The sequence below is a fragment of the Podarcis melisellensis genome (genome assembly GCF_964234715.1).
Source record: "Podarcis melisellensis genome assembly, chromosome: 6".
Lineage (NCBI taxonomy): Eukaryota > Metazoa > Chordata > Lepidosauria > Squamata > Lacertidae > Podarcis > Podarcis melisellensis.
In genome coordinates, this window is record NC_138538.1 from 57,984,237 (window position 1) to 58,005,861 (window position 21,625).

Genomic DNA, 21,625 nt, shown 5'->3' on the forward strand with positions numbered 1-21,625 from the left:
ATCTGAGGTGATCTCCCCCCCTTTTTTTTGAGCGGGAGAGGGGGGGAAGAAGATTGACTGAATTTAACCTGCTAACTGAAGAGAGTTTAGAAAGGAAAACTCTCCGCTGTCGATACCCCTGGCCGGGCTGCCTGAGAGGTGAGCGCCTGGAGAGAACTGTCAAAAGAAAGCGGCGCTACAAAGTAAGATCTCTTTTGAAACAAAAGTATAGGGACTTTAGAGGGCAAAATTTGTAACTTTTCAGTAGCAACAAAGTAAGACTGTTGGATAAACTTTTTCTTTTGGGACTTTGCATGGCTTTTGGCTCCCCTGTCTCTTTGTTACAGTTATTTGGATACAACTTCTCCCTCTAGAGGACTAAAACAGAAAATCAAGGCAGGAAAGTGGGACTTTCCATTTACAACTTTCCTGTGTGAATGACCTTGAGATGAGCACTCCACTGGAAGAGATATCAACAAGAAGCAAAACAAAACAAGCTCAAAAGCAAGCTCAAAAAAGAGGCTCCTTAACAGGAGCTACAGCTGCACAGGAAAAAGGCACATCGGCATCAATGGATTCTATGACACAGGCTCTGCTTAGAATAAATCAATCCTTAGAAGCACTTACCAAGCAATCAACAGAGAACTCTAAGAAACTGACGGAGCTGACAACAAGACTTGACCTGAACACAACGGCAATATCTTCAAATACTGACTCTATTAACCGTTTAATTCAGGAAAGTACTGAGACAAGGAGAATAGCTGAGACCGCTAGGAGCACTGCCGAGGAAACCAGGGGAAAATTTGCACCTATTGCAAAGAAAGTACATGAACACGATGCTACTTTGGCACTTTTGGAATTGGAGAGAAAAAGCAAGAATCTGAAATTAAGATTGGTACCAGAGGAGGAAGAGGACAACCTTGGGGAATTTCTCACAGACAAATTCCAAGAATTCTGGACGGATGAGTTGGAAGGAGAGGAAGATGAATTTGCAATAACCACAGCCTTCCGGATTGGCAGGAAACAAGGCAAGAAACCAAGGGACTGTTTAATCACGTTGAGATCCAAAGAAGAAAGGGATAAATTATTGAACCTTCACTTCCAGAAGGCTTTGATCATCAAAAATTCCCAAATACAGATCTTCAAAGATATCCCTAAACACTTTTTGGAAGTTAGGGCCCAATTTAAAGACCTAGTGGACCTACTGAAAGCAAATAACATCCGATTCAGGTGGGAGTTCCCACAGGGGTTGTCCTTTAACTTCAAAGGGAAGAAAATTAAAATCAAAACAATCCATGAGAAAGATCAATTCCTCGAAAGAAACGCTGAGGATTTCCAAAAAGGAACCGTGACTGAGAGGGAGGTATTGGATATAACAAACTTATCATTTGGCCTGACCCCAGCACCGACAGATGAGGAGCAAGCACTTGGAGCAGTCGGTGGAAAAGAAGCCCAGTAACAAAATGTCTCTGCAACTTCTGAGTTGGAATTGTAATGGTCTGAACCAACCCCGAAAAAGAGGTCAAGTATTTCACATATTAAAGAAAGAACATCTAGATGTAATATGTCTGCAAGAAACCCACATTGCCAGGATACATAGAAAATTACTGATAAACAAGAGATTAGGATTGGAATTCATTTCGTCAGACAAAGTTAAGAAAAGAGGGGTAGCGATGTATGTTAAAGAAAGATTAGAACCAAAAATGATCTTTAAGGATGAACAAGGAAGATATCTGGCAGTGGAAATTCAAATACATGGAGAAAAGATCTTGATTGTAGGAGTTTATGCACCTAACGAGGGGAAGGCAGAGTTCTTTAAGAAGTTGCATGAGACTTTAATGGACTATATGGACTTTAAAATCATAATGATGGGCGATATGAACGGAGTCGTCTCCACAAACATGGACAAAGCGCAAAGACAAATAATTTCTAAAGATGGGAGATTACCAAAGACCTTTTTCGAGCTGACTGATACCATGGACTTGATTGATATTTGGAGAACAAGGAATCCCCTGGAAAGAGAGGGGACCTTCTTCTCTGAAGCAAAGATGACCTGGACCAGGATTGACCAAATTTGGATCTCTAGCAATCTGGCACCAAGGGTTAAAAAGACAGAAATCTGCCCAAAAACCTGCTCCGATCATAACGCAATAAGGATGGACATGAAACTGACAACAGCTGGAAACTTCAGATGGAGAATGAATGACACCCTATTTGGAGATGATGCTATTTACAAAAAGGCCCAAAAGACATTGAAAGACTACTTCGAGGTGAATTTAAGATCAGATGTGGAAAGAAGAATAGTGTGGGATGCTAGTAAGGCCGTGATGCGTGGTTTCCTAATCCAACAAAATTCTATAAAAAGGAAAAAACAGAATGAGAGAAAAGAAAAAATTTGGGAACAGATGAAAGAAGGAGAAAAGAAATTGAGATCTAAACCCAAGTCTCAAGAGATTTTAAGAGAAATAAAGTACCAACAAACCCAGTATATGGAACTGATAAATCAAGAAATAGAATGGAAAATAAAACAAATGAGGCAAAAGACTTTTGAGTCAGCAGATAAATGTGGGAAACTGCTGTCATGGCAATTGAAAAAGAGGCAAAAGCTGAACACGGTAACATCCCTCGAGGTAGAGGGGAAACTTATCAGTAAACCAAATGAGATCAGTAATTGTTTTCAAAGTTTTTTTAAGAAATTATATGCACAAGGGCCAAAGAATGAACAAGAGATAGAAGATTTTATTAAAAAATATGGACTTTCAAAGATTAGTGAAAATAATAAAAGGATTTTGAATGAGAAAATTACAGACCAAGAAATAGAGGGTGCCATTCAGGGTATGCAATTGGGGAAATCACCAGGACCAGATGGATTGACCGCGAGGTACTACAAAGCACTTAAGGAATGGCTAATACAACCGTTGAAAGAAGTGTGTAATCAAATCATGGAGGGGAAAAAGGCTCCTGAATCGTGGAAGCAAGCATTTATCTCACTCATACCGAAAACAGAAACTGAGAAGCACCAAGTTAAGAACTACCGCCCTATCTCACTATTAAATGTGGATTATAAAATCTTTGCAGACATTTTAGCAAAAAGATTGAAAAAAGTGTTATTGGATGAGATTCATAAAGACCAAACAGGCTTTCTCCCAGGGAGATATATGTCAGACAATGTGAGGAACATTATAGACATTTTGGAGCTTTTAGAGACGAACATAAACAGAAAAGCAGTTTTGATCTTTGTGGACGCGGAGAAAGCCTTTGACAACGTTAGTTGGAGTTTTATGAAGAAGAATCTGCAAGGGATGGGGGTAGGCCAAAAATTTGAAAATGGTATAGGTGCAATATACTCTGAGCAAAAGGCTAAATTAATTGTGAATGGTATGGTGATGGATGAGATCCCGATAGAAAAAGGGACACGACAGGGATGCCCAATATCCCCCCTATTGTTTATATCGGTCCTGGAGGTACTGTTAAACATGATTAGAAGAGACCAGCTGGTGGAAGGGATACAGCTCGGAGCTAAACATTATAAGTTAAGAGCATTTGCAGATGACTTAGTTTTGACCTTGCAAAAACCAGAAGCCAGTACAAAAAGGGTATTGGAACTTATTGAAAAATTTGGTCAAGTGGCAGGTTTTAAATTAAACAAACAGAAGACAAAGGTGTTGGGAAAAAATTTAACAATGGAGGAAAAAGATAGCTTCCAAAGGGAAACGGGTTTGGAAATAACAAAAAAAGTGAAATATCTGGGGGTGAATTTAACATCTAAGAATATGAATCTGTTTAAGGACAATTATGAGAAATGTTGGTTGGAAGTGAAGAAAGATCTTGACATTTGGTCTAGACTAAGACTCTCCTTGTTAGGCCGAATTGCTGTTATTAAGATGAACGTATTGCCGAGAGTGTTGTTTCTGTTCCAGACACTACAAATTTTGGACAAGATGGACTGTTTCAAGAAGTGGCAGAAAGATATATCTAAATTTGTCTGGCAGGGCAAAAAACCCAGAATAAAATTTAAGATTTTAACTGACTCAAAGGATAGAGGGGGCTTTGCTCTGCCGGACTTAAGACTTTACTATGAGGCAGCAGCATTTTGCTGGCTGAAACAATGGCTACTTCTTGAGAATACAGATGTCTTGGATTTGGAGGGATATGATAATAACTTCGGCTGGCATGCATACTTGTGGTATGACAAGGTAAAGGTTCATAGAGGCTTTAAAAACCACATTGTCAGAAAAGCATTATATAATGTATGGATTCGTTATAAGGATTTGTTGGAAAATAAAACCCCCAGGTGGTTGTCACCCATGGAAGCCAAGGCGGTAAAAAAACTTAATATGGAATCAGATTGGCCAAAATATTATGAAATTATAGAATACGATGGTGAAAAGCCTAAACTACAGAGCTTTGAGAAATTAAAATCTAAAGTTCGAGACTGGTTACATTATCATCAAATTAATGAGACATTTAAGCAAGACAGGAGACTAGGATTTCAGAAGGAGAGGTCAAAGTTAGAAACAGAGCTATTGGAATCCAATACTAAGAATTTGTCTAAAATGTATAATTTGTTGCTGAAATGGAACACTCAAGATGAAACAGTAAAGTCAGCAATGATTAAGTGGGCACAGGATATCGGACATGATATTATGTTTGCAGACTGGGAACAGTTATGGACCACAGGCATCAAATTTACGGCATGTAGTGCCTTAAAAGAGAACATAATGAAAATGATCTATAGGTGGTACATGACCCCAGTCAAGCTTGCAAAGATATATCATCTGCCCAATAACAAGTGCTGGAAGTGTAATGAATGTGAAGGAACCTTTTATCATCTTTGGTGGACCTGTCCAAGAATTAAGGCCTACTGGGAAATGATCTATAATGAAATTAAGAAGGTCCTAAAGTGGACATTTGCAAAGAAGCCGGAGGCCTTTCTCCTGGGCATGGTCGATCAAACGATTCCAAAGAAAGATAGAACTTTTTTCATGTACGCAACCACGGCAGCAAGAATTCTTCTAGCAAAGTATTGGAAGACTCAAGAGCTACCTACTCTGGAAGAATGGCAGATCAAGGTGATTGAATATATGGGACTAGCAGAGATGACCGGCAGAATCCGCGACCAGAGGAGAGAGACGGTGGAAGAGGACTGGAAAAAATTTAAAGTGTATCTTAAGAATTTTTGTAAAATTTTGGAATGAGAAGATGTCAAGGGCTATGAAATTAGAGAATTTATAGCTGTTAAAATCTAAACTTAAGAAAATTTAAAGAAAGTTGTTCTTTTAAAATTGAAAGAAGGATTGCTTAAAGCTAATTTAAAAAATAAGGGTGCAGTGATGGGAAGGTTTGGGGAAGTCATGTATGTTTGTTTGTATGTTTTTCTTTTTCTTTTTCTATTTTATTGTCTATTTTGTTTTCTATACTGTTTAAAATGAATAAAAAATTTTATAAAAAAAAAAGAAAAAAAAAAAAGGATAAAGGTAGCATTAAACTGAAGCCTCATTATTGAGTTTTCATAGCCAGCTCAAGAAACACATGCTCACCCTGGCCTTTGGGTGATAGTGATGATTTGGTTGAGCCTTCTATATTGGTATCTGCTGGGCTGATATGAATAAGTTTTAAACTCATTTTATTTATGTTTTATGGGAGGTATTTTTAATGGGGTGGTGGGTTATTGTCTTGTGAACAACCCTGTGTGTCTAATCAGATGAAAGCAGGGATCCAAAAACGAATCAAATAAAATCAAATCTCTTGGAAGAGACACTGGTTTTGCTAAAAAAAAAATTATTCCCATCCCAGACAAAATCTCTTTTGAATGTTTTTATTGGTTTGAGCATACACTGTGCCAATTCTACAGGCACAGCTCTGGTTGGTTCTGCCAAGCACTGCAGAGCTTGGGAGTAAATTACACTGCAGGATTCAAAATAAACCTGAAAGATGCCTTTGAATATTCCCTGTGTGCAGTTATAGATGAGTAGCAGCGGAAAGTTAAACTTCAGAAGGGAGAAAATAGGGCAACAGAGTATAGCACAAGCAATTGGGCCCATGTTACTTTAAAAGCTTTATATACACACATTAATAATTCACATAGTACCTCACATGTGCCACTTATTTACAGCCATAAATTTCATTAGGACATTGTAGTGGCTCTATAGGGCAAAGGAGTGAGCACTGCACTGTCTGAACAATGAAATCTCTGTCAGGTGAAAGCCCTTGATAAAGATTTAACCATATACACTCCTCTGAGAGTGGACTTTGCTCACATTTTTTAAATGCTCCTTTGCTCTTACACATCCCTGACCCTTTTTATCTTGGATCACTTTAGGCCAAGTCTTTGTTACAGTCCCTGAATGTTATTACACAGCCGAGTGAGAACAGAAAAATAAGAAATACGTTGCACTCCACTTTTCCTTCATGGCATCACGGTGTTATATTGCATATACAATGCATATAAAACACTTTTTCTTTCCCAATCTAGCTGAGTCCATGGAAGAGCAGAAAAACTGCAGGTGTAAGTAGCCACATTTTTTCCTGGTTGAGCTGGTCATGGGTTCAGAAGAGTGCAAGTGCAGTTCACAAGCTGCCAATGTGGCAGAAGGGAAAAGTCCAGTGACAGGAGGGAAGGCAAAAGCAAGAATTCTGGGAGGAAACTCCACTCAATCTTATGAACCAGCACCAGGGCTTAAGCAGTTTAAAAACATCAACACGGCAAACAAGGAAGGAAAAGGGCTCTTGTTTCCAGACTCACCTAGTCATTTCCCCCAACTCTTTCTGTTAAGTACTCAAGGCCAAACAAGACATGGTGCTAGTTATACTAACATAAATTGTGTGTAATCGGACAAGTCCAAATTAATGAACAAATAAATCAATGCAAGAAGTATTCAATATTGTTCAACAAATCACTGGGTATCAAATTACTTTAAGAAAACCCTGAAGGTATCTTTTATCCAGTATCTAACAAGAGAAATAGGGAAAAGCCAATTTACAACTACTGTGGAGCCTTTTAATTAAAACCAGACTTTGTATTGGGCAGCACTGGAAATCACCAGAACCCCCCATTATAACAGAATGGTTAAGAGATTTGTCTTACTATCTAAACTTTTAGGGTTAGCCAGAATACACAACTGACACAAGATGACAGATTTATCAAAATATATTTATTTGCCAATTATTAGAATAAGGCACAATACAAGACATAGCCATCTATTTTTTCCTCTGTTCTTTAATGGACTTTAAAAAATTAAACCATTGTTATGATTAATATATTGAAATATTTATGGGTAACAAATTAACTCAGACCACCTCCATGCTTGCCTTGTTTGTATTTCTACTCTTTTTCTGTGGTGATATATAAGTTGAAACGTTCTTATCTTATTTCAGATAGCCTTTTAAAGTAAATCGCAGGCAGAGGGTTGATCCTGAACAACACTGGGGAAGTGTGTGGATTTTGTTTTCCAGGGTACCAGATATAGGGGGAAGGCATCATATTTTCCTCACAGTAGGAATCTGAAACACAAAGGTTACTATTTCACACTGTCTACTTCTTTTAAAACACACTGAAATGGGATGTGCTACAATTCCAATCAATAAATGAGTTAAAGTTCCCAATTATGAGGAACATACATAAACTGTTACTCTCCTGCTCACGATTAATTTTGCCACGGTTATTTTGAGCTGAATAGGCTCCCTGTTCCATCTATGCAATTTGCTGGAAGAGCCGAAACCTCTTTATCTCCAAATCAAAGGCCTTATTTATTGGGAATAAAAAATTCCATTGAGTAACAAACTAGGTGATCACCAATACAACTTCAGGTGCCTTGCTTGCTAGATCCCATTGATGGCAGTTAATGAACCTGAAAAATAGACATTTTTTCAAAATGTCAATTGTGTCACACTGCACTAGGCTAGGGTTCATTTGTTGATGTATACATGATGTGACATAATCCAATGAAAAATAAATGGGGGAGGGGAAGAATCAACTTTTCTTTTCGCTTTTACTGCATAGCATGCTTTGGAATTTTATATATACCCCGGTTTTCAAAAAAAACACACACCTCCTTCTGTAGCCTATACTATCTGAATGAACACAATTCAAGACACTGATACTAGCACTTTCAGTGATGAACATGATTAATTTGGAGGCATCCTACTCCCATATATAGTGGGTGGTGTGCATTTTACAATTCTATTTTCATGATGGGAAGTGATTGATAGCAGGAGCCAAAGTTTTCCATGAATGGGTGCATGGAGTGTCACAGTACTGGGAAACTCTGAGAGAAAACTGCAGGCTAGAAAAGCATTAACGCTGAGATCTGTTTGTTCTAATAAGAATTGCACAGTATTAAGTTTTTCTGTTTATGGCACACTTCAATTTCCTGTGACATTATTTTATGAAGTTTACTGGAGTAAATATTACAAGACGTGAATGGAACATTTTACTGCCAATAGAAATAAAGTCTGAAACAGCTTCTCTCTATATGCTTCATTTTATTCTTATTTGCAATTATACACAAATAATACTCAAAAAGAGCAATTGTACACTTCTTAGCACATGTGATTTTTTTTCTTTCATGCTGTTTCATTCATGTTTGCATACCAAAGAAAACCCCAAAAGGATGACTACATATAATTTATTTTGCAAAACAACAACAACAAAAAAACCAGGTGCAAATATAAAATATAGTATGGTATGCTGTCTGATTTGGTTGTCAATCACATAGCAGAACTGGTGCTTGATCCCAGCATCTCTATGGCCACATTCCAATAAGGGCTCAGGTTGATAATGTGTGTCCAAAAACAGAAAGCATAACAATAAACGGTAAACATAATTGATATTATTTGGATGGAATAATTTCAAAAGCCTCATTTGTAAATATAATAAGGCAAAGAGTCTCTATGATTTATATCTGTTGCCCCATGCATTCACTGAATATTGATCCTGATAATATTGATACTGGCACCTGATAATCAAAGTGCATTTATTTCTTTTCAGTTGTGCGGTCAGAAGAAGCTGGACTGCAGGATGTGTTTATCTGCATGTTCTCCCACATTTTCTGGCTCTCTATTTCTTGTGTATTCAGAATTATGGACAGTGACAATTCTCACCCCCCACCCCGAAAAAAAATATCCTGTTAAATTAAGTGGCCTGTAGGCCACAGGCAGGCAGGCAAGAGCTTTCTGTTACTATATTTGAATGGAAACTTTCTGTGTACAATTCTTCCTTGTGCATGAATAGCATTGCACTAATTACTGAGCAGAATCTGGAGCATCTTGCATACACAGAGTTCCATGTGCAAACTGTAGCTCCTGAATTGCAAGCCAAGGTCCTAATGTACTATGTGCACATAATACATCGAAAACATGTTTCACAAAAACTTTACTAAACCACGTGTATGCCTCATACAAAATTAATGATATTCTTTACCTGTAATAATATGTTGTCAACCACTGCCTCACATTGAAAGGAACACTTTATTAAGTTGAAGCATCACAGAATTTTTTTTGGGGGGGGGGATTTTCTCTAATTTCCAGTTACCCAAACAAAACAGAAGAATTGCTATGAAAGCTTGTTTTCCTACAAAGCTGGCAGTCCTGCATCTTTAACTTGAAGCCACATGGCTGGGCTGGCCATGAGTCCTACATGTAGAAGTGAATTTCCAGGGTGGTAGCCAATGCTGTGCTAAGGTAAAGTCATTTAATGCTTGTTCTGCTGGCAAAATGTTTTGCACTAGCAGAATGCTGTTGCACAAGAGAATACACAAACAATTTGCCAATAACTTTGTTGCAGAACAGATTGTGCAATCACAGACCTTTTTACATGGGGAGACTGTTTACATGATTAAAGCATGAAGGAGGCTTTAGAGACACATTCATGTGAAATGCATACTAAAAATATTTGTCCTTTGCCTTGTACTATTATTTTTCCACAGTTTGAATGTTTAAATTTCAAGAAGGCCTGTAAACATATTAAAGGTGAAGCTAAAGGTAGAGTTTGAAAGAAGAGTACAGCAGAATGAGGAGCAATAGATGGAAATGTTATATATGAATTAATAGCAACATGTCAACAAGCATTCCTTAAGTGCACATAAGTAAACAAGAGAGTCTTTAATGTAATCTGAAACATATTGATTCATTCATTCAAGTAGTCTCATGAGTCTGAAATAACCACTCATATGAGTTTGCCATGATTTAAAACAATTGTTCCATGAATTTTAATTACAAACTATAACTATCATTCTATAACCATTCTGGCTTAGATCCTATGCTGCTGCTCTGCTCACTTTAAGGGAAGAGGAGATTTCCACCAACTTCACCCTCCATTTGCAGTTCCCTACATATCTCATGGGACGCAGGTGAGGCTGTGGTCTAAACCACAGAGTCTAGGGCTTGCTGATCAGAAGGTCAGCAGTTCGAATCCCTGCAATGGGGTGAGTTCCCTTTGCTCGGTCCCTGCTCCTGCCCACCTAGCAGTTCGAAAGCACGTCAAGTGCAAATAGATAAATAGGTACCGATCCAGTGGGAAGGTAAACAGTGTTTCTGTGCGCTTCTCTGGTTCACCAGAAGCAGCTTAGTCATGCTGGCCACATGACCCGGAACCTGTCTGTGGACAAACGCCGGCTCCCTCGGCCAGTAAAGCAAGATGAGCGCCACAACCCCAGAGTAGTCCGTGACTGGACTTAACGGTCAAGGGTCCCTTTACATGATATCTCATTCCATTCCCAAAGGTCTCCGACCACACACAGGCAGATTGAGGGCATAAAAGCTCCATTCTGCTCCATGAACATGAACTTTATTCTATTCATAAAAGGGGAGTTGGGATCCAATTTCTGTTTATATAATTTTATTTCAGAATTTTGAACCTTTCAGAATTCATTCTCTTATGCTAACCTAAAGATGTGGACCAAATTGCTGCTGCTTGTTTCTCAGGAACATCCCAACTGGCTTATTGCCACTGCCAAACACCCATTTCGTTTTGAGAAGTCCACTTAACAATAAAAGTTTCTATGTTGTTTTGATAAGGATTTTGTGATCAAAAGCATCTCTGGTTCTAAGTCCAGTATGCCTCTCTCTACCATCATTAGAGTCACGACTTTATTGTGGTAATTCCATCCACCAGCTCACTATCAAAACAGCACTCAGCAAGAGTGGGAGCAAGCAAGCATACATTTTCAGTAGAATAGCAGTAGCTCCGAACCTGGAGCAATGTGGTACCAGAAAGGACAGGCAAACCATAGAAGGGATTGAAACACAGCCATCTCCATTGCTACAGCCAAACACCTTGGACTCGTCACAACTTCCAGCATTCTGAGCTAGGGGAACTCTAACCTAAGTCCACAAACCACCAAGAGAAAAGAAAGCATCTCAACAAGCCAGAAAAAAAATCTCTGCTAGAGTCTGTACTGATGCTATGAAGACAAAAAGACAGAATCCCAGATCTGGAAGTCAAAACAATGAGGGGACAACAGCAACAGTCCAGCTATTACATCAATTGGACCCAATAGGTCGACCTGCGATTCTCCCTCCACTCCATTTCCTGCATTTTTCATAGATGAGGAGCTTAATGCTACCATCCCAGATATGGGTATGGCAGCCTCCTGCACTGAATTCAAAGACTGAAACTTGGGAGATGGATGAGTGCTGAAGCCTTGACAGCTAAAATAGGTGGAGGAGCCGCCAAATGAAAGAAGGTAACAATGAAGACCTAGTACAACCCACAGGAGGCTTGGCCATAATTTCTGAGCTCCCATTTTGGGGAAAGTTTAGTCAGAACACCAACACATGTACATATGAAGTATTACTTCTAAAATGACACATCTTTCCTTGTCTTCCCCTTATGCAAGAGGCATTTCTCCCATTTTATCCAGAGATTCAGTGTCTATAGATGGGAAAGCTTTTGTTGTCAGCTTCTCTGAGTGACCTTGCAGGAACAGACATGACACACTGTTCTAAGGAAGATTATTATACGTTTTATACTTTGAAGATCCAAGGTTAACACTGAAAACATAATATCTGACAAACAGAGAAGATTTTAGTTAACTGTCATTAACCTAGTTCTTTCAACAATAGTTGTGCTTTGTATAATAAAGGAGCATGCGTAAAAATACAAATTAAAGGACAAAGTATTTTCCCTGAATGCTTGCATCAGCTGTGAATAGTGTGTCCTTTCACCATTTTGTAGAGGAGGGAGATTGGAGCAAAAGTGTTTGTCATTCAGTATAAGGTTATTACTTACATGCCATCCATATATACCCAAATCTGTTTACCTACGTTGCAGTCCAACAGGAATTTCATATCAATAGCACTTAGCAGAATCAGATTGGCTACATGACACTGCAACTTCATCATGTTCATTATGTGATTCCTGATTGGCAGGGATCAGTCAGGAAAGAATAAAGCCAAGGGAAAACGTGAAAAGCTGAAAACCACGAAGGATCTAATTATAAATAGAACACAATCTTTACCAAACTGCAAAGTATGGGAAGTTCCTACCTTTCTTCTTTGAGTCTTTCTTTGTGCTGGTTTTAACAGCCACTTGAAGTTCTGTCTCAGTTGACATCCTATTATATCCTTAGTCCTCTTCACACAGATCCAGTATCTTGGCCAGGCTCATTTAGAACAACTCTCCAAGAGAATAACTCAGCTCCTCAGATACTAGAATGCAGACAGTTCATTTCATTCACCCTTTTGGAGTGCTGCAAGAAAAAGCAACATAAGGGTGGGTCATCTTCTGTAGAATCAGGTTATCCAAGAAAGATTAAACCTATGACAAACCATCTGTGGAGGTGTAGTTATTAACACTCAGCTGAAACTGCTTATCCACTTTTGTGCTAATTTCCAAGGGTGCTGAAAAGTAGCTCCTGTATTCTGTGACCTTCAGCACTCAAGAACTCCTTTGAAGTTTCAGCACTCCTTTGTCCCCATGATTCCTGCTTCTGTTCTGTGCCAGCAGCTATGGTTCACTTCACATTTTGGTTTGAAAAGTGTGAATTAGGTAGGTTTTCATTCTCCCCTATCCCTACCTTGGAATATCAAGCAATGCCTTCACTAGTATCTGTTTTCTTGCTTCTCTGACAGTCTCCATCATTCCTGCACTCTCAACCCAAACTTCTCTGGGTAAACTGACTATAGTTTGCTTGACCTCATTTTTATTTCTGTTTCTGATGGCGTCCTCAGTAAGACCCAGTATTGCTAACCAGTTGTGTGCCCCAAAGTCCTATTCCTATTAGGATTCAATACAACTTGCAACTGAATCCTGACAAGACTCCCCACAGTTCTGCTCCTGACAATGATTTAGGAAACCCAGTTCTTTACAATTTAGGAGATTAAAGCTTCTCAACACTAGAGAATGATTTGACAATTTGAATCACTTATTGAAGCTAAGTCTATAAAACCACTTGCCCTTTTCAAATCCAGGCTCTTTCAACATTTTGAAATGCTTCAATAACACTACATGGCTATGCACAATTTGAATTGATTTAATATTCCTTTAGTGTGTCAGGGTTTATGTATGGTTCTTCTTAATGAGCTCTTCAGATCTGTATGTGAATTATGCAACTTTCAAGGACAGATCTTCAAAGTGTGCTCAATTGATTTAAAAGTATAAAGTTTCTGCCTCCTCTCCCAGAAACCCAAATAAATAAATCAGACTTCCAAAATAACACATAAACAACCCAAAATCAAACCGATCAATTTCTAAAATAGTTGATGCTTCAGATGAGCTGTAAATTACCTTTCTGAATGGAAAAATTGAAATTTAATCTATGAAATGAAGAAAGGCTCTAACTGCTTATGAAAACCTTTACGAGAACAGCATTTCCAATTAGTCAAAACTATTTAGAAGCAATAAAAAAGTTTGGTCTGGATAAGATGAAGGCTTAAAATTTTGTCTATATGTATGGAGGAAAGGGTTGGGATGGGGAAGAACATTCCAATCTATGTGGATGAAGGAAGCTGAACAAAAGCAATACTAGCTCCCAGAAAACATTTGGAAGCAAATTTCTGCCAAAACATGTAAGTGGAATATTTAGGGATCATTCTTGAACTAAAGTTCTTACTCCATCACAGCTTTCGCTCCCTGACATGAGCAGCAGAACATGGAATTACTAGGCAAGAAATAACATGCTGAAAAGACAACTGTAGAAAAGCTGCAAAAATTGTATGTCAGCAAATAGCTCCCTTTCAAGGAATCAGGCCATAACCATGTTATTTATCTAAATAAATATTTTGTGCAGGAAGAGAAACCAAGGAAGATCCAATGTGCAAGCAGCACTTGATATTAGTCTTGATACTTGTTAAGGATGTCACATGAAATGATGAAACTGACATATTGTCAAACTTTTTCATGACTTTGTACAAGGTCCTGAGTTGGGACAAATCAGAAAAACATGTCTGAAGGACAGACAACCTTTTAGAATTTAGATGCAAGATTACAATAACAAAGTTGCCCAAGAAGTTGTCCTAAACTTGAAGGGTATGCCCATGATTACATATAGGGTGCCTGTAACATTAAGTCCTCAGAATCTGAGCAACAAATATTGTTTAGAAGGGAAATGAAAGCTAAAGCAAACCGCACGTGCAGATTATGCTGTGTAAATTTAAGGGTTGTTGGGTTATTTATTTTTAACAGAACAATGGAGAATTCAGCTTCAGAAAACCAAGATGAGAAAACACGGAACTCCAATAATAAATTTGGGCAAGGGGAATTTTGAGCACATTCTTAGTTTACCAGAACATATTTCTCAAATGAAATTGAGAAGGTACACCCCAGGAACGTATTATGAGAAAAAGCTGTTCACATCAGAATGGTTTAAGTCCTTTCACTGCCAAGGATTGTAGGCAACATTAGGGAACTTGCCTCAAACACTCAGCCCTAAAATGGGTATAATACTAACCAATTTTAATACTAACTCATCCAATTAATATTATGTGTGTGAAAACAATCAGGATTGCAAAAGTGTAATGAAAATTTAGAACACCTACATAAAATAGTTGTACTAGTGTATTCCTATAAAATTATAAAATTCAGACTTGTTACTGAAAGTAGCATTTTTATTACTGGTTTTCTTAAGGGAAAGTGACATTGACAATCATAGTTTATCTTGAGCTTGGGTGGAGAAGGCCTTTTTCCTTTTGATTAAGTCCTGTCTATGCTTTATTAAGCTGTACAACAAGATTGACAAGGGGAAGGATGCTTTCAACAACCTCCCAGCCTGGATCCAATGCTTTGTCTTTCAAGTTCTTTCAACAGAAGTGGAAGGAAGCTTTTCCCCTTTAATTATCATGGCATATTATTTCTTTTTAAGGAGCTGTCAGCTACACAGCATTCACTTAATGGGTCTCTCATTCAGATAATGACAATGGAACTGTTTCACAGGAGTAGCTGTTTAAACACAATATAAATAACCTCAATTTCTGGGGGCTGGGGTGCGGGGAGAAAGGTTGATTAAAACAAAAATATACTGATCAGGATTACTTTGTAGAACACGTATAGCCCTAGCCTAAAGCAAAAAGAAGTGTTGTCAAAAAGCAGGGGAGGAAAATGACAACTACTGAAACACCACTGGAGTTCAACATACTTTTAAGGGTTTATATCAAAGACAGCAATACAACTGTGATGCTCTGATATTGTTTGCCATTTAGAAAATATGCTTAAGAGATGTTATGGCAAAACATACTTCCACTGGGTTCTTTCAAATAATAAAATCTTGAAAACAAATATAGACACACTCCAAGAACTTTTGCACTATCTCCATTGAAATATGGTAAATGCTGGCAATGTGAGATCATGTGTCCTCATTTGTATCTATCTGCCATGAAGTTCAGATATATACAGAACCAAAGCTCACAATAACTTGACTCAGAATATGAACTTGTTCATCTTACAGTGCTTGACTGAATTACAAACTGATCAGCAATCCCTCTGTGCGCACACACACCCCTGCAAACAATTTTCCTCTTCAGCTCAAAATTTAAAACTTCCCATGATGTCTGGAATGGTACAGTGGGAACACCCCAGCCACCAAGAACTATGACCAATGTAGTTTTTCATGCTTCCCTCGTCCTTATTAGACACCCTGGAATCTACATTTCCAAACTATCCTTGCAAGTGAGATACTGTGATGAGCATAGGTACCAGCATCTTAGGTACAAGTAGACTGGACGTGGGATAAAGACGTGGGTGGCACTGTGGTCTAAACCACTGAGCCTCTTGAGCTTGCCAATCAGGTTTTTAGTTCGAATCCCCGCAATGGGGTGAGCTCCCGTTGCTCGGTCCCAGCTGCTGCCAACCTAGCAGTTCGAAAGCACATCAAAGTGCAAGTAAATAAATAGGTACAGCTCCAGCGGGAAGGTAAATGGCGTTTCCGTGCACTGCTTTGTTTTCGGTGTTTCGTTGCACCAGAAGCAGCTTAGTAATGCTGGCCACATGACCCAGAAAAACTGTCTGCGGACAAACGCCGGCTCCCTCGGCCTGTAAAGTGAGATGAGCGCAGCAACCACAGAGTCGTCTGAGACTGGACTTAACTGTCAGGGGTCCTTTACCTTTACCTGCAATATATTTAGCATCCAAAGCATTGTAACCAGCTGTGATCAGCAGGATGGCATTGCACACCTGGTTTTCTGACCCGAAGCCAGGACAAAATAAACTTCCAGGCATTTGAGGAATTTTAGACATGCTTCTTGGCAACCCTGATATCAGTGGATGAGAGAGCTTAACTGTAACTGTTTTTACAATTGCTTTTAAATTGTTTCATTGCGGACATGTTTGATAATGGTGGTGATGTTACTACAAACACCACCTAATTAGTAAAAAACAAAGGAGAAGAGTATGTGGGGTGTGGTCCAGGGACCAGTGTGGGTGCCATGGGTAATGTCACTATCACCAAAGCAATAAAATCTAAATTCTGAAACTGAGAATTGAAGGGGCAAACCTATTCGGAGTGGATTTAGGGTTCAAAATCAAGCCGGGGTAGCTCATCTTTCACGAACCTCAATGAAACATGCATAGAAGAACTTCCTGTGAACTGGTTTACAATTCTTATGGACATGCTCCCACACAAATTTATTTAAAAGCCAATGTCACGCCCTATTATCCTCTAAACAGTGCATATGAAAACAAGGTCTTGACATCTGTAAAGCGGGGGTCAGAATAAGGTCGTGCAACAATGCTTTTTTTCCTTCCAACTGTAGGTCTTTGCATGGGTCATGATAGAAAAACGCTTACATATTTTCCACATTTCATCTGTTTTGATATCCAAATCAGAATGGCAAGCAGGCTGCTATTCAGAGCCACAGCTTTCATTGTCTCTGCCAATCTAGGTCATTGTTTAATTTCTTTTCCAAAGGGGGGAGGAAGGAGCACATTTTATCAATGAGATGCCATTTCTGCTCTTCTGTTATTCTCACTGTAGTTTAAGAACCACAATCACATAATTAGTTTTAAAATGTTGTTTCTCCTCCATAACATTTCAGCTCTTGTGTTACACCACACTATTATTTATTACAAAAGTGTCCCCATGACTTAGATTTTCCTGCAGATTATATGCAATCTTCTTATTTTAACAAACATGAGAAGATTTCCATTCTCTTTCTGAGTGCACAAAGGAGCAATGCAAACAATTTCTGAATTAATTGGCTTTTAATTCTAAGAGAAGTACAGAGCTTATACCCTGAATGCATCTTATGATGATATAATACCTAGGAATTAATGAAGTAAACATTCGAAAACCCAATTAAATACAGTTAAAGTACTAGCAGCAGTTGTATTACTATTTGCTCTGCACAACTGATTAAAGGCTTCAAGTTTATTTTTCCACCACATTTCTAGAAATATTTTTATTTTATGAATCAGTTGGCATTTGCACTAAATAAGCATTTTACAGTTTTCATAGCTTGGGCTACAAGACGCACTTTTGATTTTATTTGAACAAAAGCAGACTAGACAGGAGAAAGTAGTTTTGTGGCCTGTAATGTTTTGAGCATTAATGAGCTAACACACAGCTATCACTTGGGTTAAGAAGAGTTAGTAAACTAGAAATACATTTATACCTCGTTGCCCAAAATGCATCAATAGTGACCCCCACCTAAACTCTCCTGGCTAGAAAATAACACAACACAAGGAAAATATTGTATGTCCTATATCACACATGTACAATAGGACTTTTCTATCAACTGGTGCCCCAGGTAGAACTGGTGCAAATATAGAAAATTCAGTTTATATGTTTTCTCTGGGAACAAGGAGAAAGAAGAAGCACACAAACAATTGAAAAGAAGCCAGTCAAGGAACAAAGTTGTGTTTGGTGAGTCAATTAAATGCTAGAGTTGAAGTGCTCAACGCTCAATGGCAAGAATCAAAACAGCTTGCTGCTTTTGACCTGGTGCATCAACAGTTCTAATTACTGTACTGCAGGAAAATTGGGGGGGACGGACCTTACAGTTCCTGCAGAAACAGTCTATTTTGGAGAGTTCCACGTACTGTACACTTAAAAGTGTGGTTAGTTTAAAGGGGGGGTAGGGCTGGTTTACACAGCACTTCACCAGCACCACACAAACATGTGAGTTCCTGGGGAATAGTTTACTGTTGCTTTGCCTCTCCCCAGTCTATTTTATTCCTGCACCATACTGAGGTGAGCAAAAATTTGATTTGGATGTTGTTCAAACTCATGCCCATGATGAAAGTCTATCCTCACACATCCCAAGCTGCACCAAATAACAAGGTGAGAGCTTAATCCAGGTTGAGCCCAGGTTGGAACAGCATGCTAAGCCAAACCCTGGCTCAGATCAGCAACACAGTGTCAGTGAAAAGGACATGGAAGGAGCAAAGCAGCCATAACCTCCTCTCTGGGAGCCCACTGTTTGCACAGTCCCATTAATGCATAGTGCAAATACATTGGTGGATACAATCTGCTGTTCCCGACCAGGGTCTTTGTATGGCATCAATCTCTCCCCTCCCCACTACCTCCTGATAAGCAGCAGCAATGTGACCCACTGGAGGTCAGGGGAGCAGTGGTGTCCCATCATTTCATCCACTACAGATGTACAGTGGTATCTCGGGTTACATACGCTTCAGGTTACATACGCTTCAGGTTACAGACTCTGCTAACCCAGAAATAGTACCTCGGGTTAAGAACTTTGCTTCAGGATGAGAACAGAAATCGTGGTCTGGCGGCGCGGCGGCAGCAGGAGGCCTCATCAGATAAAGTGGTGCTTCAGGTTAAGAACAGTTTCAGGTTAAGAATGGTCCTCTGGAACAAATTAAATACTTAACCTGAGGTAACACTGTAACTGTAGACATAGATCCCAATAAAGAGATGGCTACATTCAATGAAGTGTTGCAGTACATGACTGCTTACAAACAGATAAAAACTGCATGTACTGGCCCTAAATAAAAAATAAATACTGACTGTCATTCACAGCACAAAACAAATTTACACAGACACACTCTATGCACAGTATACAATGCAATGCACGTGCATGCTCAGATGCACACCTCCGTTTGATCTATGTGCATCAGGTGCCTCCTGGCACAGCATTTGACATCCACACAACAGAATGCAGTAGTATGTGATGATTTGAGCCCAGCTTCAATGTGTGGACCTCCCTTTCTGGACTGGGACAACAGTCAAAATTATGATGGGGCCCAGAAATAGGAGGAGAGAGGCTCTGAAAAGAAGAGCCTGGGTACAAATTCTGGGTCAATCTATTTATTTGTTTATTTGGTTTATATACCACCTTTATCAAGAGATCCCAGGGCAGTGTACAATTTTAAGAACACATTTTACAGAGCATCAGTAATAAAAACGCATTGAAAGCTCAATAGAAAGCTTAACAACAGACACTGCGATAATAAAATAATCATGATAACAGTCCATTATTGTCGTACCCTACCCCCCGCTTTAACAGGCCATAGATTATTGAAGGGCCATAGACCTTAATAAAGAAGAATGGTTTTGCTTGGTGCCTAAAGGCATGACATGATGGTGCCTAGCAAGCCTCTTTGGGGAAAGCGTTCCACTGTTGGGAAGTCACCAGAGAAATGGCCCCTTCTCTTGCTGCCACCCATCGAACCTCTTGAGGAGAGAGGACATAAAGAAGGGCCTCAGATGACAAGTACAGGGTCCAGTTTGGTTTTTATGGGGAGAGGCGGTCCTTGAGGTACTGAGACATCTTTATAGGTTAACACCAGCACTTTAACTTAGGCCTGGAAACTAATTGGCAGTCAGTGCAGTCAGGCCAGGATTGGCATTATATGCTCAGACAGTCTTGTTCTGGGGAGCAATCTGGCCATTGCTCCGTCGGAAGTTTCCAACCCATCTTCAGAGGCAGCCCCACGTATAAAGCATGACAGTAATCCAATCAGTAATCTATGTGCTTATAAGTACACAACACTGTCTCATTCCCAACACAGTGTATTAAGCAGATAAAGTATGATTATGATGCACTTATACATGTCACTGTCCTCATAAAGGTAAAGGGTAAAGGGACCCCTGACCATTAGGTCCAGTCGTGGCTGACTCTGGGGTTGCGGTGCTCATCTCGCTCTATAGCCGAGGGAGCCGGCGTTTGTCCACAGACAGCTTCCGGGTCATGTGGCCAGCATGACTAAGCCGCTCCTGGCAAACCAGAGCAGTGCGCAGAAATGCCATTTACCTTCCCGCCGGAGCGGTACCTATTTATCTACTTGCACTTTGACGTGCTTTTGAACTGCTAGGTTGGCAGGAGCAGGGACCAAGCAACGGGAGCTCACCCCGTCTCGGAGATTCAAACCGCCAACCTTCTGATCGGCAAATCCTAGGCTCTGTGGTTTAACCCACAGCGCCACCCACGTCTCTATACTGTCCTCATAATCACAGTTAAATTAAACTGAGGTCCTAGTCTTCCAGAATATGTCCTTATTCTTCCCCACCTAATTCCTCTAAAATACATCAATATTATTTCTGTGGGAAAAAATCCTTCACAGATGGACCATTTTCAGTTTTCCAATGTCACAGTAACTCTCTTAGCAATCAGCAAGCATAAGAAAAAAAATTCACTTCCCATGGCCTCTTGGGATTCTGTGTACTTCAGGCACATCTGCTATGTATTTCTTTCCTTCTACATAGAAAAAAAGTCATCTGACCTAAGCTCTGGGAATATGCATAGTTACTCATTTTTTAAAAAGAAAAACAATTAAATGAAGATGAGAGTACAGTCCACCAAGAGCATCTGACCTATTTATTGTAATTTGTAATATGTGTGATTATCTTAATTCCACACAGATTGTCAGTCATGTAACCTAGATCTGCAGACAGGCTTAACTAGCCATACTATGTGATCAGGGAGAGAAATACCATTAATAATAGCACTTTTCAGTATACATACAAAGTGCTTTCAATTCTTAATTCATTTATCATCACAGCAAGCCTGTGAACAGGTATAGATTTAATCTCTGAAGAGGTTATGTTTGGAGATATCTCACAGGCCCCCTTTCATAACCAAATACATCAAACCCTCAACTGCATTGCATTGGCCCAATGCGGAAAACAATGAAACATTTGGGAACCTGAAGTAAATCGATTTGCTCTCTAACTCTAAAATACTGCTATGTGCAAATGTAGTCATAGTTTTATACACATGAGGAAATAAACTACTTGTAATTTATAAATGGTGCTGG

The 21,625-nt window shown here is 39.2% G+C and overlaps 1 protein-coding gene across 7 annotated transcripts in view; it reads right to left on the reverse strand.

Moving 5' to 3' along the window:
• DAB1 (DAB adaptor protein 1) overlaps positions 1 to 21,625 on the reverse strand; it is a 642,426-nt gene that overhangs the window by 128,968 nt on the left and 491,833 nt on the right. For all 7 annotated transcript variants that reach the window (XM_081915801.1, XM_081915802.1, XM_081915805.1 and 4 more), the window contains one exon: positions 12,466 to 12,668. In XM_081915801.1, the coding sequence (XP_081771927.1) occupies positions 12,466 to 12,532 (67 nt within the window). In that variant the 5' untranslated portion in view covers positions 12,533 to 12,668. The remainder of the gene's footprint in view (positions 1 to 12,465; positions 12,669 to 21,625) is intronic.